The 27,557-nt window shown below is 43.6% G+C and overlaps 1 protein-coding gene and 1 long non-coding RNA gene across 8 annotated transcripts in view; one reads left to right on the forward strand and one right to left on the reverse strand.

Moving 5' to 3' along the window:
- Positions 1 to 27,557, forward strand: part of casz1 (castor zinc finger 1) — a 225,604-nt gene that overhangs the window by 130,983 nt on the left and 67,064 nt on the right. For 4 of the 7 annotated variants that reach the window (XM_074645106.1, XM_074645107.1, XM_074645111.1 and 1 more), the window contains exon 1: positions 2,118 to 2,594. The exons of the other annotated variants lie outside the window; for them this stretch is intronic. In XM_074645106.1, coding sequence (XP_074501207.1) covers positions 2,546 to 2,594 — 49 coding nt within the window. In that variant the 5' untranslated portion in view covers positions 2,118 to 2,545. Of the gene's footprint in view, positions 1 to 2,117; positions 2,595 to 27,557 lie in introns of those variants that run through there. 7 annotated transcript variants of the gene reach the window in all.
- The window catches only part of LOC141773262 (uncharacterized), a 69,457-nt gene continuing 59,343 nt past the window's right edge, over positions 17,444 to 27,557 (reverse strand). The window contains exon 3 of the long non-coding RNA XR_012595057.1: positions 17,444 to 17,571. This is a non-coding gene — a long non-coding RNA (uncharacterized LOC141773262). The remainder of the gene's footprint in view (positions 17,572 to 27,557) is intronic.

Below are 27,557 nucleotides of genomic sequence, written 5' to 3' on the forward strand. Positions count from 1 at the left end.
TTTATGTACATACTTTGGACTTTGTTGACAGCCGCTCAGGAACTGAAGCCAGGACTGTGCATCATTGCATTATGTTTCACAGCCATAAAGTTGTTCATTTCCTCTTTTCTATAACCATACACCACCTTTATTCAAAATACAACTGCTGTGGAAAACAGGAATATCCAGTGACCTTACACAGTTTCTTTGCTATTTGGTGTCACTAAAGTCCACATTCTTGACACAGAGGCATGTTTACAGTATGTGGGCATTATGTACAAAATGGTCCGGAGGCACTTTGCATGCTGCTGCGGAAGAAACTGCCAGGCAAATAAGGGGTTTGTCTTATAAAGTATTCATTGTCACCTGGTAACGGCTGTCGTTTATCATTTCACCTGAAATTACAATGAAAACTGATAGCTTATCAGAGGGAGGGAAGGAGAAAGAGTGAGCTCGGAGGGAGAGAGGCAAAGAAAGTGTACAGACACACAGAGGATCTCTGTTTCGTGAGAGAGCTGTAAGAGTTATTTGCTCCAAGCTAAAGTAATATATTTGTCAAATATTTTAAAAACCTTGCTTGGAAGACTTGTTCATCGTATGCAGTTGTGGTGTCAAAATATCCTTTCACATACTAGTTAGGGCTGCACACTTAATAGGCTATTAATGGCGATCACGATTTTGGCTTCCCGCAATTAAATGAACATGATCGACTGCGATATTGACGTTAGAAACGTGTGTCCGCTCATAGAAAACTCTGATGCATATCAAAGCAAGCACGTGATCTCACGTGAAATGACCACAATCTCTTCACAACATATTACGTGGTGGCGGCTGCACGGAGAATGTTAAAATTAGAAGAGGATGTGGACTATTGCACACAATGTTTCTGTAAGTTATTAATAACTTACTCGGAACGCTGCTTTGTCACTTTTTTTTACCCGCCAGCACGAATCCACGATATTTTCTAGTAAGTTCACCCGAACTCGCCTGACCCGAGCACCGCTAGCGCACATTAGGCTTAGTATTCGGTGCTACACGGTGGTCCGGCACACACCGATTACAGTACGTACCACCGCCCCCACCGCCGTTGTGCTTTTTTTTTTTTACAGAAATAAAACCTGTTTAGTTCATTTTGACGTATCAGAGCCGTGTTATCAATTCATAATCGGACGCTACAAACTGAAAGTGAACGCATCAGTTCCGTACGGCGTCTCAGTTCAGACTAGCAGGAGTCATAATTGACACACGGGACGAGAGAGAGTTGACAGACAAGATGACGGCGAAGGTTTTGGTGTCAAAGCGTAAAGCAAAAGCGCCCTTTTTGGCAATATTTCAGATTTAAACCCAACGCTACTGTATAAGGGAACCATAATGTTAATGAAGTAACACACACCACCACCTGACGTTTAAGATCAAAGTAAGCACGCTATACATGGTGAGCGTCATCTTGTCTTGTAAAATGTCCCCTGTAATCGGTAATACCGAAAAATGTCCTCACCGTCACATCCCTAGCACACATCACTAACACGTATTACTAGCGCGCACCCTGCAGCAACAGCCTGTGAAAAATATACTATATATATAAAGTAATATACTGTATATTATTGTTGTATAACAGAGAGCAGATGGGCAAAAGGAAAACGCACTGAGTTCAGGTGAAGAAGAATCTTATTTTAAGTCTCATTTTGATGCAAAGATTTGAACATTAGCAGGAATGTAGCACAACATGGAAGTGAAAGCAGTCTGTTTATTCAATAAAAATATTTTATCCCTAAAAACAATAAATAATTGTGATTATAATTTTGGTCATAATCATACAGCCCTAATACTAGTTTATATAAAACAATAATAGTGTTTAAAAAAGCTGTTTTTTTTAACTGTATTTGATTTAAATAATTAGTCTAAAAGCCTCAAATACGTGTGCTCAATAAAAGTATAATACATTTTTAATAAACGCGTAAGCTCTTCCTCCCCAAATACCTTCTTCTTTTTTTTTTAAAGTGTTGCGCTGCCTTCATTTGAATAGAGGCAGTGGAAGCTCCACCCCAAGAGAGTTGAAAGGCTAGAAGACCACAAAGATGGAAAAGGCCAGCCCACTGAGGGAGGGAGAAAAAAAACTGCTCCGGTTCCTCTGCCATAATTTCCTATCAGCCTATTCAGACAACATCACCAACAGCTTGGTCTGAGCGAGTGAGTGTGTGTGAGTGAGTGAGTGTGTGTGTGAGGGCAGAGCAGCGAGAGAGAGGCAGCGAGCGCGAGCGAGAGAGAGAGAGCGACACAGAGCGAGGAGAGAGGAGGGAAGGGGGAGGCTCCATATTCTTTCACCTACCCCCCGTCAAACCACAGGAAGGAGGGGCCAGACCCTAAGCTGCCAATCAAATCCGCTCGTGGCAGCCGGCATTATCTCAGCAACAAACTATTGACAGATTACATGTCAAGGAGTTTAGTGCATGATTGAAGGAAGCCTTTTTTTTTTTTTTAATCTAGTTACTTTTCCGCTTTATTTCCCCCCTCTTTCCACCAAACCAACATTCGAATGACTTTCTAACAAGAGTTGAGTAATATTATGAAAGTTACATGTCTGAGAGGATTTAACTTCGACTTCCCTGAATATGGTGAGTACTCTTCTTCTTTTTTTTTTCATATCTGTGTTTTATTAGCTGACAGTTTAAGGTGTGCCTTTATCTCTGACTAAATACACGGAGAGGGGGAAGTTGTTCATGATTAAACTATGTGCCAGCCAGCCAGCGCGTACGTATACCCAAGTGTTGCGACACCCTTATTTATAGCTCTTTGACAGTGCCCAAAGGTGACTGCAATATCAAATATGATTGTTCCTCCAAGCACTCGGGACGCCGTGTTTCATGCAGTAACACACACATGCGAAAGAAAGTTCACAAAAGCCCAGTTTCATTTTCTCTTGTCAGAGTCTCTTCTATGAAATGAGACCAGCTTAATTCCCTGTCAAGCTTTTTCTCCTTCCTTGTTTTCCTGCTTGTTTAACTTACATGTTTGTGAATAGGTGCTGTAGAAATACACAGGTATTGGGTTTTCTTTTTACCCACAGAGGCACTGGCGATGCCATTAGGGTACGTTGAATGGCCTAAGGGTTTGTTGCCAAGGGGACAAAGCAAACAAACTGTTGTGTTGCTCGTGTTGTCACACATGTAAAGGGAACTAGGAGCGGGGCTAAACACCTTTCCAGGTACTAATAATTACAGTATATATATGCAGTACATTAAAATGTGTGATAAATCAATTGCATGTGAGGTAAAATCATAACACTGTATTTATCTTATATAAATTGTATATATTGAGTATTTTTGTGCACCTGCGTGGCAGATAATATTAAATTTCATTCGACCTGTAACAGGTTAACAACGTCCATTGTGTGCGTACTTTTGGGAGGATAAACTTGTCATAACTGGATTACACGTCGTACTCGTGAAGCGCCACTCTCCTCGCACACTTTTAGTTGTCAGAAAGGTTTCGTGTGCGTTTTAAAATAAGTAGTTCTTTTTTTTCTGTGTTGCGTGTACTTTTGTATGCGTGTTTGCATGCAATGACTGGTGTCTTCCCTTTATACATTGGTGTGTGTGTGTGTGTGTATTAATAGCTCCTCTGTATTTCATTATTTGCACCACAGATAAATATGACTACCAACTTTTTAGAGACATTACGGGCTCACTCGTTGACTTTGATAAATGTTATCTGCCCCTAACACTTCATTTTAAATAAATATTTAGGAAAGGTTGTGGGGATATTTTTGAGTTTTTATAATTATATTTTAAAATACAGAGAAAATGCTTAGAAAAAATATTTATATAGAGAATTATTCTCTTTTTTTTTGTCATATTTCTTTTTAGAAAAATCAGTAATTCAAACTTCATTCAAACAGGTTTTTGCTCCAGGCTGTTCTTTTTCTAACATGTTTATTTGCTAGTTAAGTACTCTCTCTCTGTATCTCATTTGAATCCTCTTAACAATTATTTTCTAGCTAGTCTAATCTTGCCGTTTCTTGACATCACACAGGCTTTTTCCTGCTCTTTAACTTGAAAAATACAATGTAAAGAGAGCGTTTGTTATTAAATAAAACTCTGTGTAGTAGACCGCTGTGACCACAGGCGTTCACAAACACATACTGGAGACAGACATGAGGGCTCGGTTATTACTCCATCAGGTTATTTAAGGTGTCCGGCATTATAGTTGAAAATAACAACAAACAAGTCCGACTGTTATCGTGACACACCCTAATTTCAAACTTTTTTCGTCAGCTCGGAAAATGTTTTTCTAGCCTCACATGAGTCATAATGTTGATTGCCTTCTCCCTCACTGAGTTGTCTCATTAACCCTTTGTGGCCCTCTCCATCTTTTACGGCCCTCCACAAAAAAAAAAAAAAAACAGGATGAAATGAGGGAGAAAAACAAGCCCAGTTCTGAAGGCCCCTCAATAACCTTTTATCACAATTTAGCAATAACCTGAATCAATTTGATGTCTTAAGCAATAAAATATGCTGTTGCACTCCTATTTCTGCTGCTCCTTGGATGACAGTAAATTTACATTTTTTAATTAAACTAGCCGGAATTTTTATTAGGGGGCTGGGCTATGCTAATGGGAATGTTGTGTACAGCAGATTAACAGAGTTTTGAAATAAATTTAACAGGGAGACATTTGGAAGGAGAAAAAAAAAAAAAAATGCGAGTCATTGTCTTTAACCTCTTTCATGCCGATTTCTCCTGGGGGATCCTTGTAGTCTAAGGAGCCCTGTCAGGGAAGAGTGCTCCTCAGCAACGAGGTGATTAGTATCGCCTTGTCAACCGAGGAAAAACACTCACATTCTACAGATTTATTTTTTAAAATATCTTGTCTAAATAATACCAAAATATGTGAGTTTTTGTTATCACTTTTATGCAATTTACATCATTATAGTAAGTGTTTAAAGAGAAATTTCTTATATTCATGTTGTGTTTTTTTAATGTCAAAAATAGAGATTGCATAAAGATTTTAAAAATTTCTTTTAATTTCCCTGGCTAAGTTAATTTTAAAATTTATTTTTCATATTTTACACCTATACGCCGGACTGTTAAATAAGTGTCAAATACAGTAGTTAATGGCAGCGTATATGTTTGTGTAGTTTTATGGTCCGCTCTCAGTATTTGATTGATGTTGCGCGAGGCTGTGTGTGTTATGCCTGGTTTTAGCAGAGTGGCAGTGGGGGGGAGAGAAGGGGGAGTATAGACAGCAGACAAGGGGGAGGGAGGTGTGTGTGTGTGTGTGTGTGTGTGTTTGTGTGTATGTTTGTGTGTTGGGGGGGGGTTAGACAGAAAGAGAGGGACAGCTGAGTCCTGATTGAGCATGTGCCCAGTCATCAGACACAAGCCACCCAACACCATAATTACCTTAACCCCCGTCTTTTAATACCCAAATCACACCAACTGGCCTTTTTTTTTTTTTTTTTTTTACCGGCAGAAAGAGGAAACATTAGAGATCAAACGCTCAAATAAACTCCAGATGCACGTGGGGGTGGTGGGGGGGGACCCGCCACGCATCTTGTGCCGCAGTAGCCAAAGTGTCCGGGGCTACTTGATATGGGCCAGGAGCGAGGCAAGTGGCATCACCACCCCCTTTTCTTCAATCCTGTGCACTCATGCAGTGGCCAGCACCTAATTAAAACCTCAAAGCTCCCCGTCACCAATCTGGAGTAATGGCCTAATTAATACTCGGCGAAGAAATATTCCAGAATGATAAACAGGTTGCACCTCGGGTCTGCGTTGCCTTTTATTATCTAAAATGTAACGGGGGGCCAAGTTTTTATTATCGCAGATAATGCGTGTTTGTTAAACTAAAAGTACGGGGAAATGGAAACGGTGACCTTTTTTAATTATACTATCTGAAAAAAGGATGGTAATGAATTATGAATCATTAAAAATATTTTCTGGAAAAAAAAATCTCATTTGAAAATCCTGCTTTTAATCTCAGCGCTGAATGTGCCGTGTCATGTATTCTCGAGTCAAGAGAGAAGCTTCCGGTAACTTTTTTTTTTTTCTTTCTCCATCCCCACCCCCCCCCTTCCTCCTCCAGACTCAATTTCCTAATCTTACATATGAAATTATAATGTCATGCAAAGTAAAGGGAGAAGAATAATCTCTGGTCGCTGATATGCTGTATAAGAGGGGAAAAGGGGAAAATGAAGAGGTAATTAGCAGAGTGGAAGACTTTGGCGCGGTTTCGTCTGAAAGCGTGGTCTCCACTGGCCATGAATGAATTTGCATGCTTCGCTTATCGAAGCACACTTATTAGGCCGGGCTGAAAGAGAGATTAAGCCGGCACAAAATGTGGTGACTAATCCTTTTAAATGTGGCGGGGGGTCTTTAAGGTGTGAACCGGTCCGTATATATACGGTTAGCGGGTATATGGAATGTGACAGAACCACAAGTTCTTTCATGCAACTGCAGCTGAAAGGGGGTTAACTATTTAATGACAAGGACAGTGATTGACACGAGTAATAAATTGATAGTTTATCTCCTGGCCCTCTTATCTGTGGAACAAATACAGCAGGTGGGGTCAAGCTGGGTTGATAGGACGGAAAACACACTTGTGTGGTCCAACATCAGTGCACTTTTTTTTTTATTAATCAATATATTGGTGTGTTTAGTTAATCGTACATGAGAGGCTTAAAAGATGAGAAGAAGAGTGTTGAAACGAATCATAGTTTCACTTCTCTATCACCTTTTCTTTGACAGGAATTCGCTGCCTGCTGTACCGTTTTTATTTTTGATCGTAGGAAATAAAAAAAAAAAAGAATCAGCACAAACAAACCTCTTTTTTTTTTCTGTCACCTTCACTGCGCACGAGAAAATGTTTGCTCTGCCGAGTTACAGAGCCGATACCCCTGTCCTCGTCCGTAATTGACTGCAAACAGGGAACGTAGTGACGTTTAAACACTGCCCTCCTCTCTCTCCTGTGTCGCACACACACAGTCCCCGACCCGACGGCAAACCCCCACGGCTTCAGGTTTTTTTTTTTTGCATGTGACACTCTATTCACTTGGGTCAGTAGCAGGCAGCACCAGCAATAATTACTGTCTGTACATGATAAATCTGAAGCCCAGCTGTTCATTTCTGTCACTGCCGACGGAGACAGAAAGATAGCGAAGAGAAGGAAGGGGAGAGTTTGCTGGATTTCTTTCCTTTTTTTTTTTTTTTTTACTTGGTAACTTGATAGGATTACATGGTTCTAGAGCTCACACCTGTTAAGAGGCTGTTAGCAGAACAGTTGGCAGTCCCATAACCACAGCTTAGCCTTTTTCTTCCCCTCGCTGCTGTCCGTTCTGTACCCCCTTTTTGGGGGGATTTCACCCCGCATGTATGACGAGAGTTTGTTTCTCCAGCAGGGGTGAAAAGGGGGGGCGCTCCTTGTGACACGTGAGCGGTGTGTGTTTGATGTTAGCGAGCGTACCCTGTGTGTGTGTGTGTGTGTGTGTGTGTGTGTGTGTGTGTGTGTGTGTGTGTGTGTGCGTGTGTGAGGCCGGGTCGGCTGACATCTCTTTTTCCCCTCCCTCTCCTGAGACACCATCAGTTGCGCTTCCCTCTCTATCCGACCTCAGTCACACCGGAGCCACCCCGCCAACCCCTCCACCCTCCACCCCCCCTCTCCGGAAACAACGTATATACACGACAGCCAAGAAAGAAAGAATTCAATTTCTTTACCACAAGGGTGGGGGACAGGTGTTGGCAGAGTCGTAAAATGCCCAAATACAGGTTAAACCAGACGTTTTAAATGATTAAGGGTTAGGTTGAGAACGTTTGTGCATATTTTAGGAGTGCCAAAGCCCTGCTGTCAATTAGAAATACTTTCAGAAGGAGTGGAGAAATGAGTAATGTATAAAATTTGTTGCTTGTTTTCTCTTGTTCGGCTGTTTTATAAAAGTAAAAAAAACAAAAACAGCTGTGAATATCGTCTGAAGATGGGGAAAATATTCGTTTTGTGGGAGGGAATGGGTGACAGTAGGTCGTTTTGTGCCTCGTGTCTCGCTGCCTTATTTGGCATTCAGCAGCAGCTCTTTGGCTTCGTCACTTTCTGTGGGCCCTCAGCACCTGTTCCCCCTATTGTGCCGGAATTTTTCTATATTTGGCAAGAAGTTGGGACTCTCTCGATCGGTGTGTAGGTTTCTAATAGTTAGAAATGAACTTTCTTTTTCTTATGCTGTAGTTCAGTGGTTCAAAAGACAATATTAGAAAATTCAACTTGACTCCGAAACATTGCAGGGCATCTAAATGTCACGTTGTCCCTTGCACGTTATTGGCACGTTGCACTGCTCAGGATTGCAAATTTTATTGTTTTATCAAACTCAATGTTCTAATCTAATGTTGTTTTTCCGTGGTGATGGTTTGTGGCAAAGCCTGTTTGTGCTGCTGAGCCCTGTTGATATTTCTACTCTTTTCTGGTTAGCGTGGCTACTGCAAGCTGAAATGCATGCTCTAAACAACACTGGTTAGCATTAATACAGTTCATTCACACACTTATTTTCCATAAAGAATCAAGATTAAAAAACAAACAATGCATGTTATTCCCAATAGATCTTTTATGGTATAAAAAAAACATGTTAAAAGTTGATTTCTTTCACCTCTTATAAGACATAAAAAAGAGTCCCTGTCCCACGTTCGCACACGGTGTATATGTAGGTTTTCATAATAGATAGGAATAAACTGTTTTATTTTTCTTCTGCTGTTGCTCAGTGTCTTCAAAAGACAATATTAGAAAACGTGATTCAACTTGGGAGGACTACGAAACATTTCTCACCAGGGCATCTAAATGTCACGCTGTCCCTTGCACGTTATTGACACGTTGGCAACTGCTCAGGAGTGCAAATTATCTTCTTTCTGAAAGGCGCAGGAGAAATAATGATAATAAAAAAAAAAATAGAGCAAAGTTAATAGATATCTGAGGCTAACTTTTAATTGTTCTGATATGTAATCGCTAAATGACAATAAAAAAAAGGAGCAGGGCCACTTTAAAGGCTTTATCTCTCCTGCTCTGTGCCCAAAGTGTCATGTCCATAACAGCACCACCTGATCTACAGAGTAAAATAACCGCTACGGCTTATTGTTTGGACAATATTGGAGCCCCCCCCACCCACCCCATCACCACCACCACCACCACCACCCTCACACACACACACACACACACACCGCCGCCGCCGCTCCCCCCGCTGCTCCTCTCCCCTCTCCCTTGATTCATTTCACCCACTGTCCTCGGCTGCTGGAAAATGGCGTTAATTTTTTTATTACCTGTTTGACTCTCCAGCCTTATTACTGTAGCCCCTTAATGTTCTCTGTAACCGTGGAAACCAGATGAATAAATGTCCGCCAAAGAAAATGAGATGATTAAACAGGTCACCCTTGCAAAACAAATTCGCTTGGTCGAGCGCAATTTGTGTACCAAGCGGCTGTCTTAACAGTTTGCTAACAAGGGGATTGTTTGCCAGACTAACTGACAGAGAGGGGAGGGTGGGGGGGGAATGAAGATATCTGGGGAAAAGGATATGATTGAAGAGATAATATTTTAGATCGCCGCGCTATTTGTCTCTTTATTCTTCATGATAATGTGGTGTACCTTTCATTATGTCGTATTCTTTAAATAATGCCGTTTAAAAAATGCTCTTTTTCAGCGTATTTAGTTGAAGTTTAAAGCAGCCGTCCGTATTACCGTCAGAGGGCCTGTGATCATCAGCAAGTGCAATAGCAAATAGAATTTTCCTCATTTATGTGGCAACCAATCATTACTGCTAATTGTCCTTGAGGCCATCTGTATAGGATGGCTCGTCCTCTATTGGTGTTGGGAGCGGTATTGGTCATGGATTTACAAGTCCAATAATAATACTGAACTCCTCCAACCTCCGTAGTCAGCGCGAAACAGTTCATATTCATAACTGCGGTAATAAATATGAAGGTTTTTTTTTCCTTCTCAAATTAAACAGTAGCCTGAACAGCATCCTGGTTTTCAAAGTGTCACTATAAGCTGCTTTCCCATGATGCCCCCGCCCTTTCCCTTCCCTTCCCTTCCTCGTCCTAGTGTAATGTTCTCATACAGTACGACTTGTTTTAAGCTCTGACAACCATACGGAGCGTCTGGTGTTTTCATCTGGGGAAAATAAGAGAGTAGGTCGGGGCAGATTTAGCCGTGTAACGATAGGGCCAACACGCAGACTTGGATCACAATCAGGGGCCCTGCGTTGCCATTTCTGACCGCAAATCATAAATGTCGGGGACGCGGCGGTGGTGTTGTTTATGGAAGGATGCCACGCTGCGCCACTCAAGGGTGTTGCCTGTTTGCATTGATGCACCACCACCACCACTTACTGTACCGCCTCTCCGCTTTAAAACAACTTCCGCGTCAGGCCTCAGCCATTTTGTCCCGCTACCAAAGCAGCTCACCGCAGCTTTAGCCTCAACTTTTTAAAAAGAAGAAGAAGAGGAGGGGGGCGGTTGCTGCTGCTCAAAGCTTCTTTAAGAAGTCGTTCGTGGGACGGAAGATGGCGAGCCAGAGTTTTTTCCACTGGTGGAGGTGGTATTTCATCCCAATACAGGGACACTACAGCTCAAAACTGAAAAGCACTTATGCATTATTGATGTTTTAATTTGTGCAAATGCCCAAGTCTTTGTTAAGTGATTATAGTGCTGGGGAGATAACAGGGGAGGTACTTCTCTATGAAACAAGAGCTCGCTTGCTGGCCGCACTGGGAAGCCATTGGACTAAATCTAACAAGTCAACGCTTCTAGAGAGAGAGAAAGAGAGAGAGAGAGAGAGAGAGAGAGAGAGAGAGAGAGAGAGAGAGGAGGCGGGGGGGGTCGAAGAGAGTTGACTCAAAAAAATATCAACGTGTCCAAGATAAGAAAAAATTCAGCCGTTGATCTTTTGTCCTTATTTCAGCTACACCTCTCCCCGTTTATGATGCCGGGTTTATAGGTCTTTTACATCCCTTATCAAAAATTATTTGATGTAAATACAATGGAACTGACCTGAAAAGCCCTATGTGTGTAAATACGCCTCGTGGCACACTAGAAACTGACCTTGGGGAGAAGAATGCAAAGTTATTATGCTTGCAAAACAAGCCAATAAAATAATACGCCGTTGAAAGGAGGGAGTTTGGGTAAATATAAAAGAGAAGCAGTTTTCTTTTCCCCTTTGCAATGATTAACCCAGAACAAAGGTTATCAAGGATGATTTTTTTTAAACTCTGTAATTTATGTAATTGCCCGCCGCAGCAGCAGCTACCTTTGCCAGATAAACAACGTCGGAAGGAAAAAGGTTGAAACTTTCCCCCCTAGAAAACAAACCGTGAGCCGAGCTGAAAAGATTTCGCTGCATATCCTAGTTGATCTGATTCCGCAGCTACATCTCAGATCATCGCCACCGGCGCGTATAGAAAACCCGTGTTGCCTCTACGTCCACGCTCGGCCTCATCTCCCACACCTGCAGCTGTTCACACAGCCTGCCTTCCTCCGGCACCTAATGCATGTACAACCTGTAAATTATGCCGTATTCATTTAGCTCAAACTGCATTAATATGGGCTCTATCAATGTCAGCCCATGAGATAAGTGTCTTAGTTTTGGCTTTGGTTTTGGTATTAGTCATTCTCTTTTGTTCGCTAGCTTTATTCTTTGCTTTTTATTCTTTGGGAAAATCTGCTGGAGTGTGGAACCAGGCTTTGCCTTCTGCTTTGAGGTCCCTGGTGGAGGTAAAACACGAGAGCACGCGTGTGCACGTACGCACGCGCACACACACATAGCAGGGCTCTCAGGCTTCCCCGAGCATTTACTGCTTTATTAAGCTGTCTCATGAACCCACTAGCAGAACATGAGAATACAGGGGAAAAAAAGAAAAGAAAAGCCCATATTACTTAGATGATTTGATGTCATTTGTGGACTACAAAACACTCGGCTTTATTGTGTGCGCGGGGAGAAAGAGCGGTAGCAGAGAGGAGGAAAAAAAAAAAAAAAAAGAGAAAGAAGTTGGCTTAGAAATTCAGAATTTCAATTAGCGTACGTAATCTGAACCTGCCGGCTTTGATAGAGCCTTCTTTTTTTTTTTTACTAAGAATACAGCAGCACTTGTAAAACATTAATTAAGCAGACTTGTTTTTTTAAAGGATGGAGTAAAGTGTGCTTTATGCAGTGAACAAAAGGCAGTTACCTCACACAGAGGACCGCTTCACCCAAACCATTCGGAGAAGAATAAAAAGGAGCAATTTAAATTGGAGAAAAACACAAAAGGCAAAAAAAAAAAAAAGAAGACAAGCCATTGAGAGTAATGTTCTGAAGGAGATGATATCATATGAGAGTGCAGGCTTTTGCTGAAGAATAGAAATGTATCCCTGCCTCAGTGAAACCTAAGCTTGGCGCAGGAAAACGAGCCCCTATTTTAATGACTTTCTACCTGACAGATGACTTTAGAGCGCCTTTTGGATCACATTGCTCTGACTTTGTCTCTTACATCATCGAACCATTGATTATTAATAGTTTATATGAATTGTTAATTGATGGGTAATACGAGTTATGATGGCAATATCCTCCTAAACGTTAAAAAGATTACTGTCCGGTCCTGTTTGTGCTGCAGAACCCTGTTGAAATGTCTACTCTTTTCTGGTTAGCGTGGTGACACTGAAAGCTGAAATGCATGCTCTAAACAACACTGGTTAGCATTAAAGGGGATTACAGTTCATTCACACACTTTGGTTTTATTTCCCATCAACGTAAAACAATGCAGGTTATTCCCAATAGATTTGTTTACCAAGTTCAAAAGCAGAAAATGACAAAAGGTATATAAAAGGGTGATTTTTTTCCCACCTATTATAAGACATAAAAAGCACACATTTGCACACGGCGTATATGCATTTCCCACAGACTATTGTAAATCCTGCAGCGGGTGATGAGTACACATACAGATGATACATTAAAACTGCCATAACTCGCACACCCAGCAAAGCTAAAAATCAATTGGAATGGATAGTTAAGCTGGCCCCTAAAAATCAATGAGCAATTCATGTCCTTGATCACAGAGTGTCATTCCTCTCAATGTTAGAGGCTGATGAGGGCTGAGCAGTGCACGCATACACACTCACTATTCAGCACAAATATGCAGGAAACTAGCACACACGTTCACAAGAAGTTACATTTAAAACACACAGGATTTTAAACAACTTCTCTCGATGTCTTTATCGAATGTAATGTGTCCATTTTATTGTGTGTTTTTTTTACAACTGAATGAATCGGTTTTAATCAAAAATGTGTGGAGACAGTGTTGAATGTGGTTAAGGGGTATTTCATCAGGGCCATCTGGTGAATACAACACTGCAAGTCAATCTATTGGAAATAAGCAGGGAGTCAAGTTTCAAAGCTCATGTTGTTGTTTTTAAACCGTGCAAAATGTCGCAATTCACCGACATTGTACACCGAGCCTGGAAAATAGAGATGACCTTATAGCCATTACATGGTGTGGACACACACACACACACTAACACCACACCACACACACACGGAGTGGGCTTTCATGTAAGAAGAGGAGAAAGGTTAGCCAAATGAAGAGGAGGAAAATTCAGTGTTTCAAAATAGCAATTTTGCCCTTATTAATGCCATTAGTGTAACAGTCATAATGGATCAAATCAACGGATGACCGAAGCAACTCCTCTGTCTCTGCGCTGTGACGGGATCACGTCGGGAACAATTTGGGCATTTTGTGTTGACGAGTGAAGTTTCGAGTGCTGTAGTATCCTGCAAACTGCCCCTAAATTATCTCCCTCTCTTTATCTATTCCTCTTTACTCACTCTTTGTACACATTTTATTTTTATTATTACCTTTAATCATTCATTTGCCACCCTCCATTTGTGACCAGCTAACAGTAGAAGTGACCCTTTTCGTTGGGAACTACTGTATTTTTAACCCAGATTTAGATAATGGCACAGTGACAGTCATTTTTTGCTCCTGGGCTATTCGCTGCTTTGAGGCCGACCATGTCACTCACACTTTGTATCCCCCCCACCCACCACCACCACCACCCGTTACCAATTATAGCCCCGCTGACCAATTCAGAGCAACGCTACCACACATATTACGTCCACATCTTCAGCTTGGAATCTTAATTTTCTTCTCAACAAACTCCGTCTTTGTCCACAGAGTGTGTTAGTTATGAGTTAGCAGCAGTTGCTTGGTCTTAACAGGTGGTCCATCTTTTACGGTCTATTACTATTTGAAAGGGTCATTCAGCCCGCGAGCGAAATACCTCAGATTTGGGGAGAGGAGGAGAGGGCCTTCGAAACAGTTGTCGCCTGTCAGGAGGACCACTTGCTCGTCCCCCCTCGTCGAGGTGAGAATTTTCCAGCAGCTGTCACCTTGTGTTTTTTTTTTTGGGACGGGTGTTTTTTTATTCCAATAAAGCAGAAATGAATGTTTGTGGCAACTGGAGGAGGTGGGGTTGTGGAGGGGGTGGGGTGGTGGGAGGGCAAACTCCAGCGCTGTGCCCTGTCACTCACAATCTCGCCGGTGTGTGTCCTCCTCTAGAAGGGTTACATGTCTCATCAGCCGCCAATCATGAGACGCACGTGAGACGAGCCTAACGCCGTCTGTCTTCTGCTTTAAAAAGGCTCCGGTGGGTTTTCTTTTTAACGCCACAAAACTCTGTGTAGTAGCAAAATGGTGCGTTTTCATTCTGCTCTGCCTCTCTCCTCCTCGACTGCTGCACTACCCTTCCCCGTCTCCCTCTCGCTCCCCCCTTTCTCCCCCACCCTCCCACCCCCCCTCAATCCATCTGCATCATGTCGATCTGTCAGACTGCCAGTGTCTGTTCCAATTAGATTCCACTTAATACACGTAACCTCGATTAACACGCAATCAAGCCCAGATAAATCACGTCCTTTAAGTCCCCCCCTCTGCCTCTCCTGTGTTGCTTTGCATCACTCAGTTTTTCCCAACAAGCTTTCTTCGCCACAGTCGTCGGTCACAATGTATGAAATCACGCGAATGACTGCGCGAGCAGGTAAACTTCAGAGTCCTCAGCGGTGACGTTTTTTTTTGCCGCTCACCTTTAACCGTCTTAGTTGGGTCTCAGTAACGTGGAGTTCCTCTCATGTTTCCAGCCAGACTCTTGTTGGTGCCCTCCTCACCCCTGAAGATGAAGGTGTCTTAATTACATCTTTGGTTAAAAAGCTACAAAAGACACCCTGGGCTTTTCTCTACATTGCGGGAAGGCTGTGTAGTCTATTGTCTCGGTGACCTTTTTAGCTAGCGGACAATTGGTTTGACTAGATTACAAATTAAGACACAGCACCAGGCACTTAGAAAGCAAGTCTGTTAGAGAGCAGTTCTATTACTACCAGCCTGTGAAAGCCACTGGGCCATACATTTTAAGCATCACATAAACGGCCACAAAGGCGTCGGGCGTCACATGCACATTGTTCCGTATCTATAAAATAAATATAAAAAAAAGTTTGCTTTAATGATATCTGCGTCTGTTCCTCTTTGCCAGTGGCAGAAAAGAGGAAAAACACACACAAAGCCACCACAGAGCTTAGGATTCAGGGTCGATTATAATTCTTTTAACAAAGTTAATAATTCACGCTGTTTATGCTAATAGGAGGAAAGAGGACTGTTGAATTACCAAACAGCAAAAAACACTAAAAATACAAACCAAATGAAAACAACCTGGGGCACTGAAAAAGCACACGCAGCACTCTTGGGGTCTTCTTTTATTAATCGCAGCTAAAAGTGCTAACATTGACATGTTGAACAGATTAGCCTCTTTAATAACGGGGCGGGTCAACATGGCTACCGCTGCTGATCCGTGAGGATAGCCTGTCGGGAGGCGGGTAGCCTGTGTGTTTCATATCCTGACCCCTGCCTCTGTTGGGCTCGCCCCTGCACTAAAGATGCACTGGATCTGGCCTGTGCATAGATGAAGAGTACTCTTCTTCTTCTTTTTCTTCTTCTTCTTCTTCTTCTAATGTAGTTTTTTTCTCTTTTCATTTGCTGTGTGGTTACAGGTATTTTGTAGCCGTGCTGCGTTCAAAAGTGGAAGCCCTGGCAGTAAGAGATCTGGCTTTGTTTCACGCAGCGACAGCTTGTGTCATACGCGCTCAGGCTGCCGCTGTACAGCATTAATGGTTTTAAATATCTCAATGCTAGTTGGAGCTGACAAGGCCTGCCGGTGTGCAGTGTGTAAATAGGGCTTGGATTTAAAATAAATTAAGCTATGAGAAAGGCTCACGTTGATCCATTTCTTATCTCCTCTGCTGCCTCGTCAGCCCTGAGCCCTTTCACATCATGTGGACAAGGTAAAGGGACAAGCATTCAGTTTTCTAGCACGCAGGAATGGCCTGTTATTAGTATTTTACTGATGAATAATATACATGTTAGTACTTGTTCAACTTCCTTGAAACTGTTGATCTCTGTGAAACCAATTAAAAAGTTGTGCGTGTTTTATTTAATTAGTATTGGGTGCAAACAAAATGAGTATTGAATAGACACCCGATAGCCCTCCGCACTGTCTTTTTCCATTTATAAAACTCCGTCCACAGCCACAACAATGTCGCACTGTCTCTTTAAAAAGGGGGTGACAGTTTTCACTATAAGTTGAGTTTCCCAGAGAGAGAAAAAAAAAAAAAAAACGGGAATAACGCTGATGAGTTTTAACAGCTTCAGCCAGGCGATGGGCAAATATAATAAGTGTTTTCGTAGACGTCACCAATGATTATCTCATCTGGGCATTTTGGGTGAATGTGGTGGATTTAGAGGCTCGTCTCCCATTGTGCTGACATCACCCTTTAACAAACCAAATTAAATCATGGCTAAAACCATTTGAAACTCTCCCAGAGTCTGTCTCAAATGACTAAACAATGAAAGTCTGGGAAAAATTTAAAGGGGAGTTTGGGTGTGTGGGTTTAGTCGCGGGGGATGGAAGGGGATGGGGGGGGCTGCACTGTGGAAATGGGGGCAAATTTACCCTCACACTGCATAATTGGATAAGGGAGGCCAATATTTAACACATTCTTAAGATAATTTAAAGGACAGCATTGGGGCTCAAATGGCATTTTTTTTATCAGAAATATTTCCTGTATTTAATTTTTCTGTGATTTGTAATTGCATTTGAACTTACGGAAATACCTCTCTCGACCTCGGCATGGAAAAGTTCTCTGTAAGGAAACTCTTCGAAGGCATATAAAACACAGTCCCAGTCAGTCTTGATATAGCTCTACTTTTATAGATAGAAAGTCAGATTAAAGGGCACGAGTGTCCAGTTTCCGCAGCCGGGCAATGTGGCATGGAAAATGTGTTTTGATACTGATACCACTACCAACACGCTACACCTGTATATTTTATAAACACATTTTGTTGACGTGCGTGCCAGTCCTTTACAGTAACCGTTAAAAGTAAATGCAACTTTGCAAAAAAACAAGTTTCCAAGTAAATCCTGTTAATGTATTTATTTGTTGCACGTCAGCCCATAAGATGAGGTCTAGTGGCGCGGCTGAAACACGCAGGGATTCGTCAGCTGTCCCGTCTCACCACTCGCGTGCTGCAGTCGGCCACCCGTGACCTTGTGAAATGAACAAAGGAGTAAGAGAGAAAGTGAGTGAGTGAGAGGAGTCCGTGAAGGAGTGGTGTGGAGTGTGGAGGTGCATGGAGGTGGTGGTTGAGGAGGAGGTGGGGGGGGTTTGCTGCTGCTAAAGGCCTCAACTCAGCCAACGTGGCCTGATGTGACAGGATTAGCTAAGCCCCGGTGAGCATGGCTGGTACTGTGAGCCTCTGTGTGAGTGTGTGTGTGTGTTAGTGTGTGTGTGTGCACAGCAGACTGGGAACCCAGAACTGCTGCTCGCCACCAGCCGAGCCAAGACAAGACATGGGAGATCAACAGTGTGTCAGCCCATCGCTGCCATCCAGCCTCAGCCCCTCATCACCCTCCCCTTCCACCAATGGGAGAGAGCCAGACCATAGAAGATACAGCCAAGGGAGTCAAGATACAGTGGTGGTGGGGGGGGAGACACAGTGGAGGACTAGTGGGCGGGCAGCTGGGGCTAAAGTGAACGTGAGTTGGAAAATGATCCTATTAAATTGAATTAAAGAGGCAGTCTTCATTTATCCCAAGAATGATGGATTTGGATAATTAACAGTGTTAATGGGGACTGGTTAAAGAGGGCAAGGGAAACCGGTGATTGCCGGCGCAGAGTAAAGGGGCCAGGTCAGACCTGCATTGTGTTCGACCCGGCGGCCCTTAAGGGATGGCCTCTTTTTTTTTTTCTTTTTTTTTTTTGCCTCGCACCAAGCCATGATCAGGTTATCTTAATAACTGTGGCACATTGTTCGGAAGCACTACATAAGCTAGGCATACAATGTATGAATTTAGCCCGTTTCTGGCCCGAATTTTGAGCCGCACAACTCATTTTAGGGTCAGAATTTCGGCTTCGTCAGTTGCGTTTGCCGTGCAGTGTACAGAGGGGAACGAGGACCGATTAACTGCTCCCGACCGGCCGCCGGACATCGGATGAATTTCTGACATGTCAGATCAGGCAGAGCACAGTTGAAAGAGAGCCACGAGCCGATTCCCCGTCAGTGCTTTTTTTTTTATATAGTAATCAGAGCGTAGCTACGAAGAGAACAATGTAGGCTAGAACAGATATAGTAAAACTTAGCTAGCTTACCTCCAATTCTCTCTGCAAAATGGACTAGCCATACTGTCCACATTTTCCTAGCCACCTGCGTATCCATATACGCCGGTGCCTCTTATTTTTAAAAAAACATTTCAACAGAAAGGATGGCAGAGATGATCAAGGCAGCACGTTTCTGCCTTGTTAGCATTGTGACCCGTACAGACTGTGGATGTATTAAGAGAACTGGATACAGCGTTGGAGGCGGGGCCCCGTTTATTCCTATGAAAGTTGCTCAGTGGCGCATGAAGCCAAAATGGCTCGACTTCCGCCTGGAAAAGTACCCGGATCTTCCGGCAATCTTCCACATCCATTGGGCCCATGGAGCGGGCGCTGGGGTCACAGCCGTCGCGGCTTGATAACTCCGCATTCGGCTATTGATTTATATAAGGGCTATTAGAGTGTTCATACTGAGGAGTTGATTCACCTAAAAAAAAATTGTCCCCTGAGTTACAGACATCTCTTTCCCAATGTAAGTCTATGGGGAAAAGTTTTTTTGGGCCCAATGGCATCACATGATGGACACAGAAGTTGTAGTACCGCCGTTTGGCCACTACGAAAGTCACAAACGATCTACTCGTCCAGTAGGAGTAGGAATTAAACAACAACATTTCTAAAATCGTGCCCAGCTTTACGTCTTTCCCACAACTCGACAACTGTAAGACGATCTGAACACGGCAAATCAAAAGCAGTTGTGTTGTGCGGTTTTGCTGAATAGCATGTATGTGAATGGGGGGGGGGAATAAAAAGCAATAGGAGGGTGTCACCGTCGAGCATGTAGGTTTAGTGTCCATATATTTTGCGGTAGTGTGCTGCAGCAGTGAGTGCATTATACCAGTTTAATGCCCTCATCTCGGGACCTAATTATGACACTACTAGTAGTGTGTGTGCACGCACATGTGGTGGTGCGCTTGTGTGCCTGGGTTTCCACTTTGGTCAGTGCACAAACGCTATCTGCATGTCCTTAATTCTTGATGATGTGTAGGCCTCAGGCGCTGTGTGTGATGGAGAGGACGCCTGTGTGCCAAGTTGAAGTGATCAGACGGCAGGGCATGGGGCCCTCACCCCGCTGAAAAAAACCCCGGTGCTTCGCTCACAGCAGCCGACCGGCAGTAGCGCGCCGCTAGTTTCCACAGTCGAGTCGGGACTAGTGACACCCTGCCACAAAGGAGCCAGATTTATAGCGCTCTATGTGTCACCGGGTAATCTGCGGCTTGTCTATTGCTTTAGAAAATAATAGCTGAGGATAAACTAGTTAGCCTCATTTACATGCTCTCTCACTAATGCTGTTTATCCCTTATAGGCAGTGTATATTACGTGCTGCATTGTTTAAGGTCGAGCAGTTTTTCTATTTTACACCGAGTTTGTGGACGTAATGAATTTTGACAGTCGTAGACGCACAACTCAGCTCTCCATTACCTTGGATGATGTGCACCGCAGCTCACCTGAACCCTGATTAGGCGGCGAATGTCTTAAGCAAAGGGGATCAAATAATTTTATGCTACTTTTCTCCTTTCAAAAAAATTAACACCGCAGTCGCACGCGTGTGCGTGTGAGCGAGAGTGATAGAGTGTGTGGAAAAAAACAATCTCATCAAGCAGGAGGCCGTTTGCTTAGCAAGAGCTGACAGTCTTTGTGTATGTAAATGAAGAATTTAGACTAATGGAGTTGAACCATTTCTAATTTTGTGATGGCAAGAGGATTTTGATTGAAAGTAATTAAGCAAGCTAGCTGTAAAATTAATTAAAGCAAAAGGAGGGGGGGGGGGGACTTTTATTGGATTGGATAGCGATATAGCTGCTGTCAGGCAGGGGGACAAATGGGGGTGACCTGGATTCTCTGCCCTCCCTCCTCCCACTCGGGACTTTTATGTCACTTTAATCTCCTTAGAGCGGCTGGTGTGCATTTGTTCGAAATAATCAAGGAAATATGGTCAGAAATTGTCAGCTTTCAGATCTAATTTACCTGACAGCCTTGCAAGTGTGTGTGCACGCGGCGAGCGCGCATGTGACAGTGGCAGGTCCTTTTTTTTCTCCTTGCCCTCTCCTCAGCTTTGTGGAAAATGCTTTTGACAGTCTTGAAGCATCTTGGGTTGTCGGAGGGCGGGGGAGATGAGGAACTTGGGTGGCTTTAAGACGGACATTTCAATGAGGCGTGTTTGGCCCGGCTTAGCACCTCTGACACCGCCGTGTGCGTGCACACACACCAACATGCTTAATTGCCTCGGTAACATATTCAGACTCCGTTTGGCCACTGTAGCGGCGCTCCTCAGCCTCATGTTGTCTTGCAGGTAGCCTAAACGAGCAGAGGCAGATTACAGCCGTGACAAAGCCTGTTACAGCTACTTAACCACTGACAAAAAACATTGGCCGATCCTGCACAAATAGACATGGAACTCATTGTCCCCTTTTTAAGGCTTGAAAAATAACAACGTACTTAAAGGAAAATGCTGATTTCAGAATATTTTTTTCCTCGGCCGTGATGTTGTTAAAAATATCAACCACCTGTGCTTAACTAATAACCAGTCATAAAGTAGCCACGCTAATGTCCTGCGGCATCTATATGGCTTTGAGCTGTATGGGGTCCATATTAAAGCTCCACGGGGTTTCCCACGATGCCACAGTGGGTGAGGTGCCACTTCCTCTTAAAGCTTCTCGGTGCTTTCTGGTGTTTGTGACATAGGGTCTCAGTGTGGCCCTCAGTGCCCCCTGAAGAGACAGTTAATTAAGGCCTGGACCCAGACGACGCTGCCGGGACTCTCACCCGCCACACCATCGTCTGCCCCCGCCGCTCCCCTCCTCGCTCGACCCTTGCAGCCGCCGGGGGCCTGTGGGGAAAGCAGGGAGCCACCATCGGGGCCCCTAACGGGATTAGGAGTCCTCTGAAAATAGGACCTCAGCTCCAAAAGCCTCTCACCCACCTTCATCTGCCCAACGAATCCCCCTCAATTCACCCCCAGCCCTGCTCCCCCCCCCGCCCCCCCCTTCCCTATAAGACGGCTCCACCCGAGCTCCGTTTTATCAATTAATGTAATAAAAGGTGGAACAAAGAGCTTACTTTCCCCCCGCTCTGTAATTAGAGGGGGAGATCTCCTGAGGACTGGCCTTCCTTGGGCCCCGAAAAACATGATTCTCACTCCTCCCCCCCCATCCCTTCTACTCCGCCGCCGCCGCCACTCAAGCGGAACATGGCGCCTCGATGTATAAGGGTGATAATGTAAATGTGGTGTAGTGTGCCAGGCGAACCCGGCACAACCTATTTTGCGGTAGCTTTATCTAAGTGTGAACAAATGAATGTAACATTTGGGAGAGTGATACATTATTAACTCTAATTGATTCCTTTATAACACTATACATTCACTGTCACCTTCGCTTTGGCTCGCGCGACTACGTGCGCTCTGAATCAGTCTCGTCGCTGTCCCTATTCTAACACGTTACGTGTCACCACACACTGTTAACAAATGTGATAAAACCACCTGAATCGAGAATATCAGGTATGGCGTCTGCCTATGTGTGTTTTTGTCTGTTAAGGTGAGATACAGTAGACTTTCCTGTGCATGTGTGTGTGTCTCACTCTCTTGTGCTTAACTGTGTCTACACGGGTGTGAAAGTAAAAGAGAGAGAGACAGAGCGTCCCGCTTTCACAGCCACTGGAGCTTTCGATAGGAATTAGTTTTACAACATATGCAAATGTTCCCCCTTGGAAAAAAAAGGGGGTCTTTAAGTGACAGGTTGATATGTGATTAAACGACAATTAGAGTGCTGAAAATAAGTGTCGGCAGTAGGTCAAGCGCTGGGCGGCTCAGCTAAAAGGTAGCAGACTATTGAGGAGAAAACATTCCCAGGCGGAGGCCAAGAACAGGACCCAAAACAAATTAGAGAGGTGAAGGTTGGCGCTGTGTTCCAATAAACCCACAACAAAAACAAGTTCTGTGTTTTGCCTGGATGACAAAAGACAGACAATTCATGATTACAGTAGGATCCTGTTTTCAGGGAGCCAGCGCTGAACATGAATACAATCCGTGAATCCTGACTGTACAGACTCAAATGTCTGTATTTTTGGGACGTTAAAAAATAAATACGATCTCACGTTGTGTCAATCACGTTTACACACTGACTCGGAAACTTTCGTCCGTGCAAACATCATCATCCAAAATGGCATGATAAACATTCACTTCGACTCCCAGCACAAAGCATTGTACGACAAACAATGTAGACTACAGAGATGTGAAATTTTAAGATAGATTGTGGCAGGTGATTGTAGAAGAGGTGGGAATCTGGTCACAAAACAAAGGATGTAGGAAAGATTAGACAGTAGTGATTGAGCTTTAGGCAGCTCAACGATAGCTTCTTGCTAATGTCAGTCATTCATTAGCCCTGTTTTGGACAAGCACTATCCATTGCACCCATTAAAGAATTTTTTTTACAATTTTGAAATTCATTTTTAGTGCCAGAATCAATATAATTGCTTCATATGAGTCTATACGGAGGTAAAAGAAAGCTTATTGTTGTAGTCTGAGTAACATGACGTCGTATCCGTCAACCAAAACAAACTGCAGTCGGCTGCAGCGAGCCGAAACGAGAAAGTAGAAAGCGGCGGAGGGTCTGCGTGGATACGACCTGCACCCTCACATATTACATCCAAAGTGGTAAACACTACACATCCAGTAAAGGATGGAAACACTTTGGGTTTCACACATTGCCAGAAAAAGCAGAGCTAGACATCACGGATAAAGCTGCATGCTAACTCTGTCACGGACAGGAAACGTTATCGTATCGCAGTAACGCTCGGTCAAGCCGGCTGCCACTCTCATCTCTGTGGTCAAATCGGTCGACGCTACAACTGTAGAGCACCCATACTGACATTTTTTTACTGTATTAATTTAGACATTTTCCAATGTAAAAGTCCCTAGAAGTGTATGATTCAACTTTTCCCCATGGTCTAGTGTTAAAAAAGTTAACAAAAATCGCAATAAATCGTAATATCGAATCACAATTCTTGTTAAATCGCAATACATATCGAATCGGCACCCAAGTATCGTGATAATATGGAATCGGGGAGATAGGTGAATCGTCCCAGCCCTGGTAATTAATGCAGTTTTGTCTTGTAATGCAAATTTTTGCAACAAATAGAATAATCAGACTCTGTGCGTACATTTTTATCGGATGACGGCTTAAAAATAAACGCATACGAAAAATATGGACTTGGTGTGCAAAGACCTTTAGTGTCATACTTGACCACCGTTTCATAGCGATGCCCTGCTTGCCCCGACTTTAACCTTTAGTGCCCCCGGCCCAGATTAAACCAGTTGCCCTCTGCTGCCCTTTAAGTTAAAAGTACAGAGACAGAGTCTCTTGCTGTCTCTCTCTAACAAACACATACACACTCACACACACACACACACACACACAAACATACAGGCAGAGACATAAAAGGGCTCACGCTTATTCTGGCAACAGATGGCCCTGTCCCTATAATCCCCTTTGATGCTGCGGTGGGCAGTGGCTCCTGAACATCTCTGAAGCCAAAGCCCCAACAAAACTTGAGCTACTTTTCCTTTAACTGACCCCAATTGCCAAGGAGCTGTCAGCTGTCAGACCTGGTTAAGAGCGTCTTTACTGGGGGAGACTGAAGGGCACAGGTTTCTCTCTCTCTATCTCTCTCTCTCTCTCTCTCTCTCTCTCTCTCTCTCTCTCTCTCTCTCCTCTCTCTCTCTCCTCTTTCAGCTTCCTGTTTGTTTTCTGTCACGGACGGTTCACTCCACCTCCACGACACGGCTGTGAAAGCAGGTTGACCGTGGTACTCTGACTCGTAGTATCATTCGACGGCGCCGCTCATTTTTTCCTCCTGTTCCTTCCAGAAGGCGAAAGAGTGAAGCGAACCTCCCTGAGCTTTAATATTGGAGCCACAGATGGCAGGAGGTGGGATAAGAGGCTTAGATTTCATCGAAGCGCTCACCTTAATTATTGTCAATTGTAAGAAAAGAGGGTCTTTTCACCGCTGGTGTAACCTATATACCATATACAGTACACGCACAGTTAAATCAAAAGCACTGCATCACTTATTTTTCTAGAAATATAACTTTTTTTTGAGTGATTTAAAGTAGATATCTGTTTTTGGTCCTCTCCACGTTAAGCTCTCTTCAGCTGCCAGTTGATGCTGATGAAATAAATCTGCTATCTTTAAAGAAAGTGGTTCAGTCTCTGATAAGATAAAACCCCCATGATAGTAATGAGCTCACTAATGGAGTTTTAAAAAGAATTTAACAAGTGCCCTTAACCCCTCTTTCACATTCGTAAAAAAGTGACTGTAGTTTAATTCTCAACACTAATATTAGAGCTGCTGTTTTAGACACTTTTAGCAGAAGAATAGGCATTTTTTTCCAATGCCCTTTTATTCCTATAGTCTCACAGAGTTGTGTTAAACACGCCTGATTAAATTGAAGATCACTCACCCAAGTGTTTGAGTGAACTACGGAGCACTTTGCTTTCTTATTAATTTTGCACTGTAAATAGAATCAAATGTGAACTCGTGTCGTAACCTTTGTCTTAAATAATTTCCTTCTCCTAATGTAGGCAGCTCCGTTCTCGGGCCTCTAATTGGAGGACAGCAGTTAAATGTCTCCTCGGGTGCAGAGGCGACTGATTGCAGCAAGTCTCTCTCTCTCTCTCTCTCTCTCTCTCCTGTTTCATTTGGAAAGCACCAGATTCTTTAAACGCAAAACGGGGAGGGAAACCCAAATTAGCGCTATAGCTGGCTTTGTGATTTCAGAGAAGCCTTTCTGTACTGTTCGATTATGCATTATCATTTGAGAGCTTTAGGGGATAATCATCGCTGAGATTTGCTCACGTTTCCAGCAGGTCTGCTGAGATGCATGTACGTGGCTAATGGGATTGGGTTTTTTTTTTTTCTATCCCTCTCCTGTGGCGTTATGGAGCTGGCAAGCTGAACTTGAACGGATGTGCATGGTGCTGAGTCGTGCACAAGACTATTTCAAGACTGAAATGCGATTGTTTTAATACTTTAATCCACCTGTCCTTGGCATTCAGGATGTTGCAGAAGTCGCCTAATTATTTCAGTGCCCTCTATCCTTCCTGGTTGGAATACAGCAGAGACAGCAGCACCCTTCTGTTGAGAAGAGGATTTTTTTTTCTATGATTTTATTAGAAAAAATGTGGTCATTTATCTCAACAAAATAAAGTACCAAAACATACAACTTCTGAATCTTACTTTAAAAAAAACGTATAGCCCTAATTGAAATTTTAAAAATGCATGTATGCAAAGAGGATACCCCCAAATCACTTTAAAGAGCGAGCCATTAAACAACCAGAATTCTCAGGATATTGTCCCAGGTTCAAACCACGATAGTATGCAAACACAAATATTTTCTTTTAATTAAAAAGGCCTCATCTCCCTGTATCCTCCCCCAAGCCTGCTGCCAGCGCTCAACGACCCTCCCACCCACCACCACCACCCACCTCTCCACGCACACACACACACACACACACACACACACACACACACACACACACACACACACACACACTTGTGATGCCTTATTCAAATCACAGCCACATACATAGAGCCAAATTTGAGAAAAGTGATTACTTTAATTGTGTCCCGGGCCGTGGATTCCTCTTGACTAGCTGCTAATCTGTCAGAGCCTGGTTGTCAATTGAGAAGCGGGGACACCAGCAGTGACGGCTGCCCAGTTCACTGATAGCCCCCTGAGGGACAGTTAACCCTCAAACACCCCCCACCTCCAAAAAAAAAAAACACAACCCCTCGTGCAGCCACTTCCACCCTCCCCCCCCCAGACTGGTCCAGCCTACCAGAACCTGTGGTGGCACTAAAAGGTGGGGAGGGAGGATGGGGTGGTGGGGGGGTGAAGGACTGCTGGTGGTCTATGTGTTTGTGTACATATACGTGTGGTTTGGCGGGGGGTGGCGGCTTGATAGTAATGCACGTTGATGGTTTCAAAAGATACTTCATTTGAGAAACAGGGGCCTCATTAAGCGTAGTCTTCATCAGGCCGGCGAGCAGTGGGCACATTAGGGGTCCACAGGAAGTTAGAGTACAGCAGGAGAGTGCATTAGGGAGGCCTGGGGAGACACACTCCCTCTCCTCTCCTCAGTTCCACTTCCACCCTCCAGAGCTTTTTTCTATATCTTAATGTACCTTTCAGAGGAATTCGGATAGAGGTCAATAATTATGCTCTTTAAATTATTCAGTCGAGGTCCTCTGTAATTGTGCTTTTTAGAGCTCGGACACTGACAGCATGGTTTACTGCACCGCGTTTGGGGCACGGCCTGACCGGATGAATCAGCGGAGAGTAAGAGTGTGTGAGTGTGTTTCACTGGCGCTCTTCATCACCAACTGATGTAGGAGTGATATCGGCATTTGTGAGATTTCAATAACATCAAATGAACATAATTTATCAGCTAAGTTTGGATCTCTTGTCAGGGCTCTAAACTAACTTTTTAAACTAACAATCCTCCCGGAACTGTCCTGAAAATACAACCTAAGCCGTCCCGAAATGAACGCGGATCGTCCGGGATTTAAAATGTTTGTTTTATCTGCATTATTATATTATTTCGGGGCGGTTCCGGGAGGATGGTGAAAAAAGTTAGTTGAGAGCCCTGTTCATCGCAGTTCATCGTAACGTTAGCAGGGTATTTTTCTACGCAACTCTCGTCCCAAAATTAATTTTCATCCTCCCAGATCCTACGTCCTTAAGCTCGAGCCCTGCTTTTAAACAGGCGTCAGCAGCACAGAGTTGTCTGTGCCGGGCATGTTGGTGTCAAAGACCTAGCAGACTGTGTGGGAATGTTTAGTTTGGGACGCAACCGTGTTATTTTTGTGACATCGAGGAGAGGAA

Source organism: Sebastes fasciatus, chromosome 8 (genome assembly GCF_043250625.1).
Source record: "Sebastes fasciatus isolate fSebFas1 chromosome 8, fSebFas1.pri, whole genome shotgun sequence".
Taxonomy (NCBI): Eukaryota; Metazoa; Chordata; class Actinopteri; order Perciformes; family Sebastidae; genus Sebastes; species Sebastes fasciatus.